Source organism: Pithys albifrons, chromosome 1 (assembly GCF_047495875.1).
Source record: "Pithys albifrons albifrons isolate INPA30051 chromosome 1, PitAlb_v1, whole genome shotgun sequence".
Lineage (NCBI taxonomy): Eukaryota > Metazoa > Chordata > Aves > Passeriformes > Thamnophilidae > Pithys > Pithys albifrons.
The window spans coordinates 16,536,358-16,549,426 of record NC_092458.1 but is presented as its reverse complement, the minus strand read 5'-3'; the positions used below and the strand labels follow the sequence as shown (position 1 = coordinate 16,549,426).

The window sequence follows — 13,069 nt, the reverse complement described above, 5'->3', positions numbered from 1 at the left end:
AAACTCTCACAGTAGTACACTTTTCAACAAAATTAAATATGTTTGTTAATCTATATGTAAAATAAAAGGGAAAAAATAGAGCTCCAGAGCAAAGTCTGTCATTTTTCTGCAAGGTTAACTGTGCATACAGGCACAAACAAATTTGTACTGCAACAGCTCACTTGATGTACTGAGCAGCTACACAGCCAGCAAGCAGACTCCCTATTAAAAGTGTGGCCAGTGAAATCTGTCTTCCAGCTATGCATTCTTTGAAACTAAATTGTTCCTTCTGAAAAAAACAGTTATTGGTAAAGATAAAATAACATTTCAATACAACTTAAAAGAAAAAAAAATCAGTCCTTCCTATTCAAAAAGTGAAGACTGAGAAAAGCAAACCCAGAAAAGTAAGGCAGAAAAATCTGAAGAATAAATTTTCAGACTTTATTTTCTCTTTCTATGCTTCTTTCTGAGTAATTTGAGGAAATTCATAAAGGCCTTAATTTTACCTTAGAAATTATGTCCAATACCTGAAGGACCATTCTGGAAATAAATAAATAATCAGTCTTTTACTACTATGATGTGAGTGTGAATTGTTCTCTACAAATGATTATTAATTTTTGCCAGAATATCAATCTTTGAGTTCTGAATTTATTTTAGAAACTTCATGAAATCAGCAGCCTGTAGTTTATTCTGTGGTCTAATGTAAGACTTTTTACTAGTTCCCATTGCCTTATTTTATCCAGTCACAATGACTTAATCTGGGTTATACCTTTTCCATTTGTTTGCCTGTACTAAAGCAATGAAAGGTAAAGACTGACTGCAAAGACATTTGGGACAGAAAAAATCCCGTTAGAAGCCAACATGACAGCCCACCTTATCAGAAACAAGAGTCAAAGACCCATAAAACCACTACAGATATCCATAATGTCTTTGAGTAGAACCACATTCAAAAGCTCCGCCTTTGTTTTCGAAATGTCAAGGCAAAGATACAGTTTATGCGAAAGACCAAATCAGATGCATTGGTGAAAAAGAATAAACCTTATGTGGCAAAAATCAGCACTTTTCTAGGATTTAAGCATAAAACAACTTCATCATGAACAAGATGTTCTCACAAACTTGACCAATATCCTCTCAAAATGCAAGGAGTACCACCCTGAGCTTGCCCTCCGAAATAAAAATGCACACATGCACCTTGCGTGTCCCTTCCTTAGCAAATTGTTCTGGAACTCCACCTGCCAGATCTGTCTGTTGAGGAGTTTAAAGCACCTAAACCCTTTGATGGAGGCAGTTTAGTGTCACTTGGATTTTTGTTCACAAATTGGACATATTTAGCCCAGTTTCAATCGATGAGTTATAAAAGCATGGCTCAACAAAATCAGGTGCTCTGCATATTTATACTTTTCATTCATGTTTAAACAGTGTAAGACCATAAATAGTGCTGCAAATGATCTTACAAATTAATACAGAGAATCACTGGGTGGAATTTCATCCAGTCAAAGACAACAAGATTAATTCTTCTCCCATTTATGGTGCAAATCTGGGACAATTTCACTCAGAAGTGATGCATAGCAGTGGCATAGAAAAGGCAGCATTTACTATGCAAATCAAACAGCAGGAACAACTGCAAATTTCAGAAATATAAACTCCACTTTTTACTGCTGTACGAGGGCTTTTCACTCTTGACTGGAAATTAAGTAAATTTTGGCTAACCTAGATTTTGATGGAGTAAATGATACAATTCCTAAATAATTGGGAATAGTAAAGCAGATAAGTAATTTGTTTATGTGTGTTAATGGACCTGACTATCCCTAGATTTTGTCATTTAATGAGAATAACACAGAATCAGTGTACCAGAAAACTGACACAGGTTAAATGGTTCCTTTTCTGCCACAGTCAAGGGCTGTGAATTAAACTGGTAAGTCTGGATAAAACAGTTTGAAAATGTAGGACCCTGCAAAATCAATATACTCAAATTAAATATATACAAAAAAAGCTAAAATGTTAGCTTTAGGGACTGAGCTTATTTTTACAAGCCCAACTCAGATGCTCCTCAGTCCATGTTAATGTATACATTGCTTTACATTCCTCCCACAAGAGCTTATAAATAAAAACTAAAATCACACTTTTTTGGTTTTGCTTTTCCTTTACAATTATCCTACATTCAGTGTAAAACAAACTAGAAAAAAAGTGTTAGTAATTTCCCATGCAGTGACATTTTCACTGAAGAAACTCTCATATTTGTTGGTGTGCAATGAACTATCTCAAGAATAAGAATTGTAATTCCCACTATAAAATATTTCCAAAGAATTTTTTAGGAAGCTCATAAACACAGTTGAAATGATTAAAAAGAAAAAAAAAAAAGAAAAAAATAATAGATTCAGAAATGTTTATCCAATAGAATCTAATTTTCTTGGAACAAAATTTTGTCACATGGCTTCTCTTTCCTAGAAGATCAGTGTAAGTAGGAAACTGTGTGTAGCTATTTCTGCAGACATACCTTGCTTTGACACTGAGTAACTTTATGATGACCTATGTGGACCAGAAATGAAATCTCTGTCTGACTGACTCTGAACAGCAGAGTTTTCAGAATCAAACTGAAGTTTGTTCTCTCTTTTATTGGGTTTTTTTCCACTCATGAATGCTTTTTGGGGATTAGCAGACTCACACTTACTCTGAAACCAGGCACAAATTCTACATAATCTTGCCTCTAAAGATAATAAATACCAACATGATTCCAAGCTCTTTTAGAAGAAACTCTAAATGTAATAAATTACTTACAATTTCAGTATTACAGAATATACTTGGGGTTTTTAGCCTAAAGGAATTATATTATCACACTCTAATTTTAAGGGTTACTTTAAATACCCAATACAATATTAGATGCAAGTGCAAAACTTAATCTCTGATACCGTTATTTTACAGTGATGCGATACACAGCTCTCAGTTAGTTAATTTGGGAAATAAAGAGAAAGGTTATTTCCCAGGAAATATGAGGAATCAGTGGTGTAAATTTTTTTCTTGTCTTTTTCTGCCACCTAGTGGTTGCTCAGAACAACTTAAAACTGCTCACGGATCCGGACAAACCATCAAATCCATGCTCTTTTGACACTCCTTAAAATGCCCCTGCCTCTCCCACCTACGTGAAGCCCTTGCTGCCCAACTCTGTGCGTGGCCCACTGGGATCTCTGATCTAATAGTCTGTGAGTGATATGAAAATAAACAGATTACAATATATTTACCTGCAGTTAATGTCTTTTTTCTCTCACAAAACTGTAGCTCAAAATACTTTATAAAACAGCTGGAAAAATCATTCAAAGGAGTCTTAGCATGTCCAAAGGCCTCCAAGATACAGTTTACCTGCAAAACAATAGTAAAGAAGCAATGATTGGTCTGTGACTAATAACTGGGGGGGGGGGGAAGGGGAAGACAATGTTTTATCTTAGAATTTAAAATAGAAATTAAGGTAAGACAGCTTAAAAAAAATTAAAAAGCAATGTCAGAATACTGAAAGTTGTGAATGAAAGGACGAAGACAACGGTTCCCATGTGAGCTGTGTCCTTACCAGTAGTTCGGATATGAGTGACTGAAGTCATATGCCTAGAGCTGATATGCTTGGCAAAAATATTAGAATATTTGAAGGCAGCTTATGAAGTTAAAGACAGTCAATGTTAATAACTAGCCAAAGGAATGTACAGGCATTATACGATGTCAGAAATTGCATGAATTATTGATGTCAAATAGCATTACTTTAGGATTATACTAGTGAAAGACTGATGAAAAAAACCAGATTCACACATTTTTATGGCATCTCTCACTAATGCATTTCCATGCTACACTTTCATGGTCACAGCAACTGTTTAAAGATAAAAAAACACCAACAAACCCAAACCAGTAAATATGCCGTCTTTATTCAATGTTTTCTCTGTATTTAGCTACTCTGTGTAAAATCAGTTGCCTACACCCCTTACACCCTTCAGAACTTTCCTCTTTGCAACCTTAGAAGTTGATTGCAATGTGGACCAATTACACTGTTGTTCTCATACACCTTTTTTCATGAAGATGGATGACCTAGCTGGGGAGTTAGGAGGGCTGTGTAGTGGCACAGGTAACATGTGGTTCCAGTCACAAAGATAAACACTCAAAAAATCAAATCCTTCAGAATTATTCATTAAACCAGCTATCTGTGCAGTAGGTGGCAGCAGTACACTAGTCAGCCTAGTTCCAGATTCAGTTCCACTCCAGTAGCATTGTTTAAGATGTGTTTGCTCTTTAGACTTATTCAACACCTGGTTTAACCTGTGCAGATTTATTAATTTAACGTTGTTACCCATAAGTGTAGCAGTAATGAATCCAGGCTATTTTGTTCATTAAGTCACTTTAAAAAGAACTAAACCAGAATCTCTACTTTATTCCCCATGGGTGTTATCTACTACATCTACCTTTGTTATCTGAAGTCAGAAATCCCATCTAAGCTAGTTGTAAGGGATCTTTCTATAACCAAAAGGCAGCTTTCTTTTCTTAGTATGTGATAGTTCTCTTCCACCTGCATTAAAACTCATTTATATGTATGCTTATGTCAATACTATTGTACAAAACAAGACTGGGAGCAGGACTCTAACCTAAATGACAAGGTAAGGCTCACATTCAGAGATTTAACACCTCTTCTTTTCCAGATCAGGGTGGACATGCTGTTGTGAATGGTCCCTGGCACATACTGTTCTCTGAACAGTGAGAAGACCTCTACAGGATTTAAGCCATGCCAGGGAGAAGGACATCAGTGTATGTTAGGGATTGTTGTTTACTGCATAAATGTAGAGGAGGTTAAAGTAGTTAACAAAGTTAACTTGTTTTTAATTGGAGAAAATTAGGCCTGCTCTGTCCTCTTCAACACTGGTTTCTCATCTTCACTGAAGACACCTTATTCCATTTGCATGATATCATGATGATTGTCCCTGGGACTTTTCCTGTGCTCAGGAGACAAGTCACAGCAAAGACAACACTACTTTGCCCATCTCCTGATTCCCTGCTACCATGTTTGCATACAAAGCACAGTTTCTAGTTGCTTATTCACAAAGTTACTTATTAATTGTTCTACTCATTATTTAATCCAAACTTTAGGATAGAAAAGGACATGGATGATGTGACCTGAATTTTGCAGTCCTGTTTCAATAACATCTATCACCTGGTCTGCTCAAAACTGAAAATAAAGGTGTGTAAATAGTAAATGAAGGAATACACAGTAGAAATAAATATATCTTGTAAATCTGGCTTCTGAGTCTAAAAAATCAGTAAAACTGCACTGTCCATATATACATATACACACACATATATATATAAAATGTTACTATTGCAACACTAGACTTTGAAACTTAGAAACAGTAAGAAAATAATAAAAATATGCTTACCATTGCATGTGAAACCTAGATTAAACGTCCCATTTTTAGGAATAACACCAATGAATCAGATAACATCATGAAAACACTTTAACACTGCAATTGCATGACTTCCCAAAGTAAAATAATAATACAGCTTATTCACTCATAGTGTTTTTAGTGTCATCGGTCTTTTCTGTCTTCAGAAAAAACAAATGCAAAACTCTTCGAAAATCCACCCAAAATACATAGAATTTTTATTACCTTATTATCTGAAATGTATAAACTATAAATAAGTGCATCTGTAGCCTTTCCTCCATCCCAATAATCCTGACTTGTAGGTTGTCTATTAGTGTCAGTTGTACTTCTGATGCATTTTATCATCTTTCTGCTCTGAATCATGCATAATTCAGGAAGAAAGTGTGTTTTGAATGATGCATATGACACTACTAAAAAACCCTACAATTAATAATTCTAGAGTTTTGTTGAATGTCATATACATGACATATGAAACTAAAAAACCCCCAAAGTATCTTGGGTTGACTGTAAGTGTTGTAGAAGAAGATCATCAGAGTAGGTGAAAGGGGTTAAATATATATTTTTTTTAAGTGTGAAGCTCAGAACTGAACTATGACAACGCAGACTGTGCTAAAACGTTCTGTGTAAATCTGTCTCTGAGCTGGGATCTCAGATGAGAAGTTTCATATTTTGGAAATTAAATATGACTGAGCAACTATTCAGAACTCTGCCTAGTTCTCAACTACATTTACTACACAAATAAAGAGCCATATAACTTTGTTCAATCCTTGCATTTTCCTGCAAGTTTACACTTTCTGTCTTACATGCTATTACTTCAGATGTCTCAGTACTTCTTATACTGTCCAGAAAAGTATCACCACACCACACAGACAAATTTATTCACTTACTAAAGGCAATTAGTACACATTTAGGAAACAAGAAGTTCCTTAGCCCACAAAAGTTTCCTTTTCATTGAAACACTGATTTCCAAAGTCACCAAAACAAAACTGACTCCACTTTTGAATCAATGTGAGCTTAATCTCGCTCCCATCCAGGGAATGAAATCCAGAGAAAGACATTTCCTTTGACTTCAATAGTGAAAAAAAAAAAAAAAGAAAAATCTTTATGAATTTCTGCAGAGCAGATGCTTTTTTCCTTACAGTTTCAAGAGGCCAAGTTTTTGCTTTCTACTACTCAATGATCAGAATGCTACTTACCTGATTTATCTTTGTATCAAAGGCATTTCTGCTGGAGCTGGCTCTGCAAGTGAGGTGTTTCACTATCTGTTTGCAGGCTTCAGTCTTCCCAGAACCACTTTCCCCACTGCAAGATGACAGGCAAGAAAGAGAAGCAGGAATCATTGTTAGTTTCACAATTGAGATGTTATTTATATTCTCTGCTAGTTTTGTTTGAATGGATTAAAATTAGTGCCATCAAACTTTCATTTCAAATAACAGCAGGTTTACGGATGGCAAATAAAGAACAGAATGTGGGAGAGAGACTGGCTGACTATGTTCATGAGGGCTGTCAGAGCTGTCAAGATATATTGTCTTGCACCACAAGTCAATCCAATGAAATCTAAAGCTTTAACGTTCTTTTGAAAGTATTTATAGCATAGATTTTATCTTTTCTTTTATCTTTTGTCCAGCAAAGAAGCCCGCTTATGCTGCCTGGTTCTCTTCGCAGATGGGGAAATAATACTATGGTAATGGAGAGAATCAGAAGAAATGGAAAGTGGAAAATACAATAGGAAAAAGGCAAAAAATAGGATTTAGGCTTATTAGACAGCTCCTTACTTGTCAGTGCTAAACACATTTTCATATCCTGAAAAGCAGGAGAAAAATGCAGTCAGAAGGAATCTAATTATGAAAGGTCCACCTACTGGCTGTTTAAGAGCCTATCATAAAGTTTTATTATCCTGTAACTTCCATACAAGGTTTATACAAAGCCAACTCTTTGTATTAAGCATATGTGAGTGAAGGTAGCTTGCTATAAACTAAAAGTAATTGTGAATAACTGATAGTAAGTTCTTCAAGCATTTGGCCAAATGCTTTTGCTCAATTTTAGTGAGTGAACATTTGATCAGATCTGAAGTGACTGGAAAAAATAATCTTGTAACATGGTAACAAATTTGGCTGCATCGTGAGAAATTTCTTCACAGAAAGGGGTTTTAAACACTGGAATGGACTGCCCAGGGAAGTGGTGGAGTCATCATCCCTGGAGGTGTTCAAGAAATGACTCGACATGGCACGTAGTGCTATGGTCTAGTTGACAAGGTGGTGTTCACTCAAAAGTTAGACTCGATGATCTCAGAGGTCTTTTCCAACCTAAGTGACTCTGTGCTTCTGAAACCCCTTGGAAGATATTAAGATTAAAGACATGGAAGACAAGAAAGTAATTATAGTGTGGAAAGACAGAGGAGGTGAAAAGACTGATTTGGATCATCCCAAGATCTTTAAATAGCTCCTCAATGTCAAGACCACACTCTCAGGTAGAATTTCGACCTGAGAGTATTTCTCCAGTCCACTCTACCATGCCACCACACACAAAGGATGGTGTGGAAAAGAGGAAAAAAACAGACAAAGGACGAAGGGCAAAAGTAACATTCTCATGGATCTTAGAGTCCTTTTCACTTGTTCATCCATTGCCTCCTTCCTCTAGGAACTCACATGACCTTACTAGCTACAGAGGGATTTTCTGAGCGACCTCATCTTCATTCAGTCTGTGATTTCACACTAGAGGAAAGTGTTTTTTTTTAACTTGTAAAAGTTATTACTAGGCATACTAGTTGCACTATATGTGCATGTATAGAAATGTATCCACAGCTCAGGGTTAAAACTAGAGCTATTTTAAAGTCACATACACCACAGGCCAAACACAAAAAAGAACTTCTCACTCAGGAATGAAAAGCATTCTTGATAAGAAAGATTGGAAGAAGCAAAGTAAAACACAAAAGCTTGGAGAACCACAGAACTGCAGAGCTGTAGTTATTTGATTCTGATAGAAAATGAAACCGATATCTTGAAAACTTCTCCACAAATCCCTCTTCAAGTAAAAACCAAGATAAAACTGAATGGATGCCATAACGCATGCAGTCAGAGCCAAAGAGTAAACCCTGCTCCCTGCTGTTTATTAGCATAGATGGAACCAATGAGTCATCCCTCACCATAGTGGAAGAAGCTTCTCTTGTTGACAGCTCATGTTTGGGTTTTTTTTTTTTTTTTGTTATTTTGTTTTTTTGTTTTCTTACAGCTGATTATTACATTTTACATTTTGAGCCTGGAGAGTGTTATGGGTTCACCTAGGTGGGCCTAGATTTGGGCTCTGAAGTGTGGACTAGGCCAAAGCTGTCAGCTGACTTGAGCTGGGCTGAGCTAACAGCTGACCTCTTCTAGCCAGTAACTTTGTATTCCATACCACATTATGACATCATCTCCAGGGAAGTAGGAACCAGTGTGGGAGTGGTTAAGGCAGTCGCTTCTCAGCCCTCCTCTTGGGAGGGATGGAGAGGACCAGGCCCACCACTGGCTCACAGGGTACCTCAGGAAAGTACAATGTGTTGTTCTGGGTCTCTCCTTTCTGCTTGGGTTTGTGTCCCTGGAGAATAAGCTTCTTCTTAAGTAATGTGTAGTTAGGACAGTAGAATTTGTGTGTTCGTTAAGAAGTTGAGGTGGGGAACTTGTTGTTGCAGACTTGTGTGAGTGTATATTTGTACTCTCTTCTAATTGTCTCTTTCTTTCTGTGAAAAATATATGTAGATTTAGTATGAATGCGGTTTGAAGTGTTTTTTTTTTCTTTCCCCTCTCTTTTCCTCCCTTTCCGTGGTGTTAGGAGGGAGGCTTTTCTCTCTGTGCTTGGGGGGGTTGGCAGTTGCTTATCTCAAACCAAGACAGAGAGCTAAAGAAAGAACTCATGGTCACACGAACATGTGAAGCACCATGCAAGCTCCAATACAGGTGCCCCAACTCAGAGGGTTATAATTTAGTCAAGGACTTATAATTTCTATTGTCAATAATTATATTTCTAATCTTGGTTCATGTAATATTAGCAAACACACACAGCAGTATTGAATTCTTTACCATTAACTCTTGCTCCTAATTAGATACAGCTACATGGAGTGGCAATCCCCAAGTGAATTTATGAATTTGAGATGTAATTAAACCTTTTTCATTTCTATTTTGCTCTAATGTATGATACAGAGATCAGTACACAGAAAGAAATCAGTTGAAGAAAAAAATAAAATGGAAATCTCAACTGCCGAGGCCCAAGGGAAACAGCTGAAAGGCAAGAGGTACAAATTAATTAATAGAAAGATAAATTTTCACCTGAGGATAAAGCATTGGGGACGCTGCTCCTGGAATAGCATGTGGTATGCTCTTTCAGCACAGGAAAATATATGTGGAGGAAGTGAGGAACAGAGTTTTCCAGAGTTACTTAAATAAAGCTGGGTGACCTGAAAAATTATAGAAAATTAACATGATAAAAATATTTAAAATTAATTATGTTTCACCCCCGTAATTTGCGTCCTTCGTAAAGCTTTCTAAGCATTATGAAAAGGATCTCTATATGTACGTAAGTGATACTGGTTACAGGATCTATGAAGATTTTAATTAAAGAAAATAAAACTGTAGCACAGAGGTCGAATTAAGATACAAAATTAAACATAACTAGAGGACATAACACTACCGGTTTGTGCATTAAGCAAAACAAAACCTAGTAAGTTACTTTTTTATACCTTACATTTGTAATTCTTCAGTATCTTGACCTGAAAATCTTACAAAATTAAATACAAACATCCCACCAAGAGTTAGAATTGAAATCAAAGGCGTAAGTTATAAACTAATTAATTTATTACATGACAGAATAGTCTCCCATAAATACTTTTTGCAATATAGAGTAATTCCTGATACACATAGCTGGCAATATGAGCTATCCTTAAAGCCTGAGTAGAACCAATTATCTGCTATAGAAATCACTTCTTTTCTAACATGAACTTCAAGAATATATTGGTCCTAATCGGGCACAAGTAAATTCTGTAACAAAGCAGCTTGACCATAGCACAAACACTTCTACAAACAGTTACTAATGCTGCTACAATGTGTATTGTAGTAGTACCATGCATTTCCATGTAAAAATGCATTAATACTGTCATCTAGTAATTGTATTGGATTTCATAAGAAGCAATGTATATCAGTGTCCGTTAATACAGAGTTCTTTGTGTCATCTCAGAGTGAATAATTGCTTATATTTATATTAGTAGTATTCTATTGGAACTAATTGTGGGAGGTCAGCATAGGACAATAAAATTGTTTGTTGAGAAGTTATGAAACATTTTTAAAAAGAGAAGGAAACATAAAATGTATATTGAAAATATACATAATAATCTTGTCATTGTTTTATTGTGGTTTTAAAAAATAGTATCATGCCCGATACGTTTGCATTCTTTTTCTTTTGACAGCTAACAAACTACATACCTGAAACAAAAATGCCAATTAATGAGCCACATCACATAGCATGTCAGCATCTCCTGAGGAATTGACATCATCACTTTTTATTACTTTAACATACAAACCAACTAATATTTAGAGACTTTAATAAAATATCAGCTGAGCTGCCATAGGATATTTGCGCATTTCGAAAACAAAGTGATTTTACAACCATGACATTTTGTCATCTGGAAAACACCTGAATAATGCTCAATAGTGTGCAAATTATAATGATGAGGAAAAAGGCAATTATAAACCAAGGAGATACAAACAATTACAGGACAAAAATTATCTCATGCTAAACTTAATGAAATAGATCTATCACAGACAGGTCAAGAAAAGATGCAGTAAACAGTCAGGAAACATTTTAATACATCAGTCCACCACCTAAATTCTTTTTCTTTACAGTTCTCTCTTGGTGAACCAAATCATGTATCTAATGCAAAATGCACAGTGACAGCATAAAATAACATCATCTGAAACCTTGGAGGTGAAGGATAATTTCCATTTCTAGAAATAAATTCAGATGCTCAACTTGGAATCTGCTGCTCCTGCCAAGAATGTCACAGCAGTTCTTTCTCTCAGATTTACTACTGACATACACAAATCCACATGACATAGCAAATGGCCCCAGATTACAAGTTTCTTACCAATTTTTAACCCTTTATAATTCTTGTAAATTCAATAAACATATTTGAACATTCCCTATCAGGAAGCTCAATCTCTGTGATCTCAGTGTATCAATGAGCAATTAAGAGGGGAGGATAAACTAATTGTTATACTAACACAGTATTTCTAAAATGTCTGGGTGAAAATGCAGGAGAGATGAAAACTTTTGAATTTATCTTATTCCCACTTATCTACAAAGTCCACTGAACTTAGGATCAGCATCTAGGTACTGAAATTATAAGCCCCTTTTAAATGTCTCGTCTGTCTCATAAGTAAGTGAAAGATTAGAAAGATAAAACAGAAATGTCTGAAGCACTTTTTAAGTGGCTATGGGCATATGACAGTTCACATATGGACTCAAGTCCTGCCTGTCCCCACCACAAGCCACCTCTGCATGTCTGACCCAGTGCAGTGCTAAGCTCATCTGAGCACTTTGCACTCACTGCTGTACAGTGTTGGAATTGAGAGGACTGATGTGGAGCACAAACAGACATTTTCAGCCTTTGTGCACCATTTGAGGTTGTTAGCTCCATAATCATGCTTTGGGCAAGGTGGGTGCAAACTAAAAAATTCACTGTATGAAGTATGCATCTATTTTTGAAAGTCTGACTATGGCAGAAACCAGCACGGTCACCAGGAACTGGTTTTAGACAATCAAAAGTGCTTCTGCTCATTCAAAGCATTATCAAGATAGCTATTTTATACCTAAGTCACAGCAAAAATACTGGATTTGGGAAGAAACTTAAATGTGTTTGCTAAAATACTAAGACACTCTCAACATAAAAAGGGCACATTTGTTAATCAATTTTAGCAGTTTGGCCTGCACAATGAACTACATGAGTTCTGAAAAAAATATCATCAATCTTTTAAAAAAAAAGAATACTTACCATGGTAGAATAAATAGGAAGTTCTTTAAATGGGTTAACAAGCAACAGTATATCACCAATGTAGGTCTGAAAAAAGAAGACATAATTGCTTTAATAAATAATAAATTGAATGCTTAAGGAGGCTAATGGTTTTCTTCCAAAAAGGACTCTTGCTAAAGTTTCTTAAATCCAGCTATCAATATGCTATCAATTCAAAGCTTATAACGTATTGTGAACTTGAGATCTAAATCTACAATTTGTACAGAATTAATTACTCTTTTTGTAAAGAAACTGAGTTCTTCATAAGGGAAAATTATGCATAGAAAAACTGCAGTGCATATATTATTGGTAGATTATTTGAAAGTTAATTTGTAATCTGCCATTTACTAAATTACAAAAATGTGACATCCCTACAACATGAACAAGCTCCTCAAGTGATTTTTTATGGGATGGATGACATAATTTAGAAATGCTATATTGGTTATCCAGAACTGATACATTAAAATATGTTGATTCTGGGCTAAGACAGAGAAATTTGTACATATATAAGCATTTATGTATGTGCATATGAACATATGGACATTCATCTAGAAAAATCATCCTGACTATATTAAAAGAAGTAAACCATCTAATGATGACAAAGTTTGCAAGATTTTTCTCTTTTGTAGTTGCGGTATTG

At 35.6% G+C, this 13,069-nt stretch overlaps 1 protein-coding gene across 5 annotated transcripts in view; it reads right to left on the bottom strand.

The window, feature by feature from the left end:
- MYO16 (myosin XVI) overlaps positions 1-13,069 on the bottom strand; it is a 379,293-nt gene that overhangs the window by 148,475 nt on the left and 217,749 nt on the right. For all 5 annotated transcript variants that reach the window (XM_071566752.1, XM_071566844.1, XM_071566927.1 and 2 more), the window contains 4 exons: positions 12,412-12,477; positions 9,695-9,822; positions 6,587-6,692; positions 3,219-3,336 (listed from right to left, as the gene is read on the bottom strand). In XM_071566752.1, coding sequence (XP_071422853.1) covers positions 3,219-3,336; positions 6,587-6,692; positions 9,695-9,822; positions 12,412-12,477 — 418 coding nt within the window. The remainder of the gene's footprint in view (positions 1-3,218; positions 3,337-6,586; positions 6,693-9,694; positions 9,823-12,411; positions 12,478-13,069) is intronic.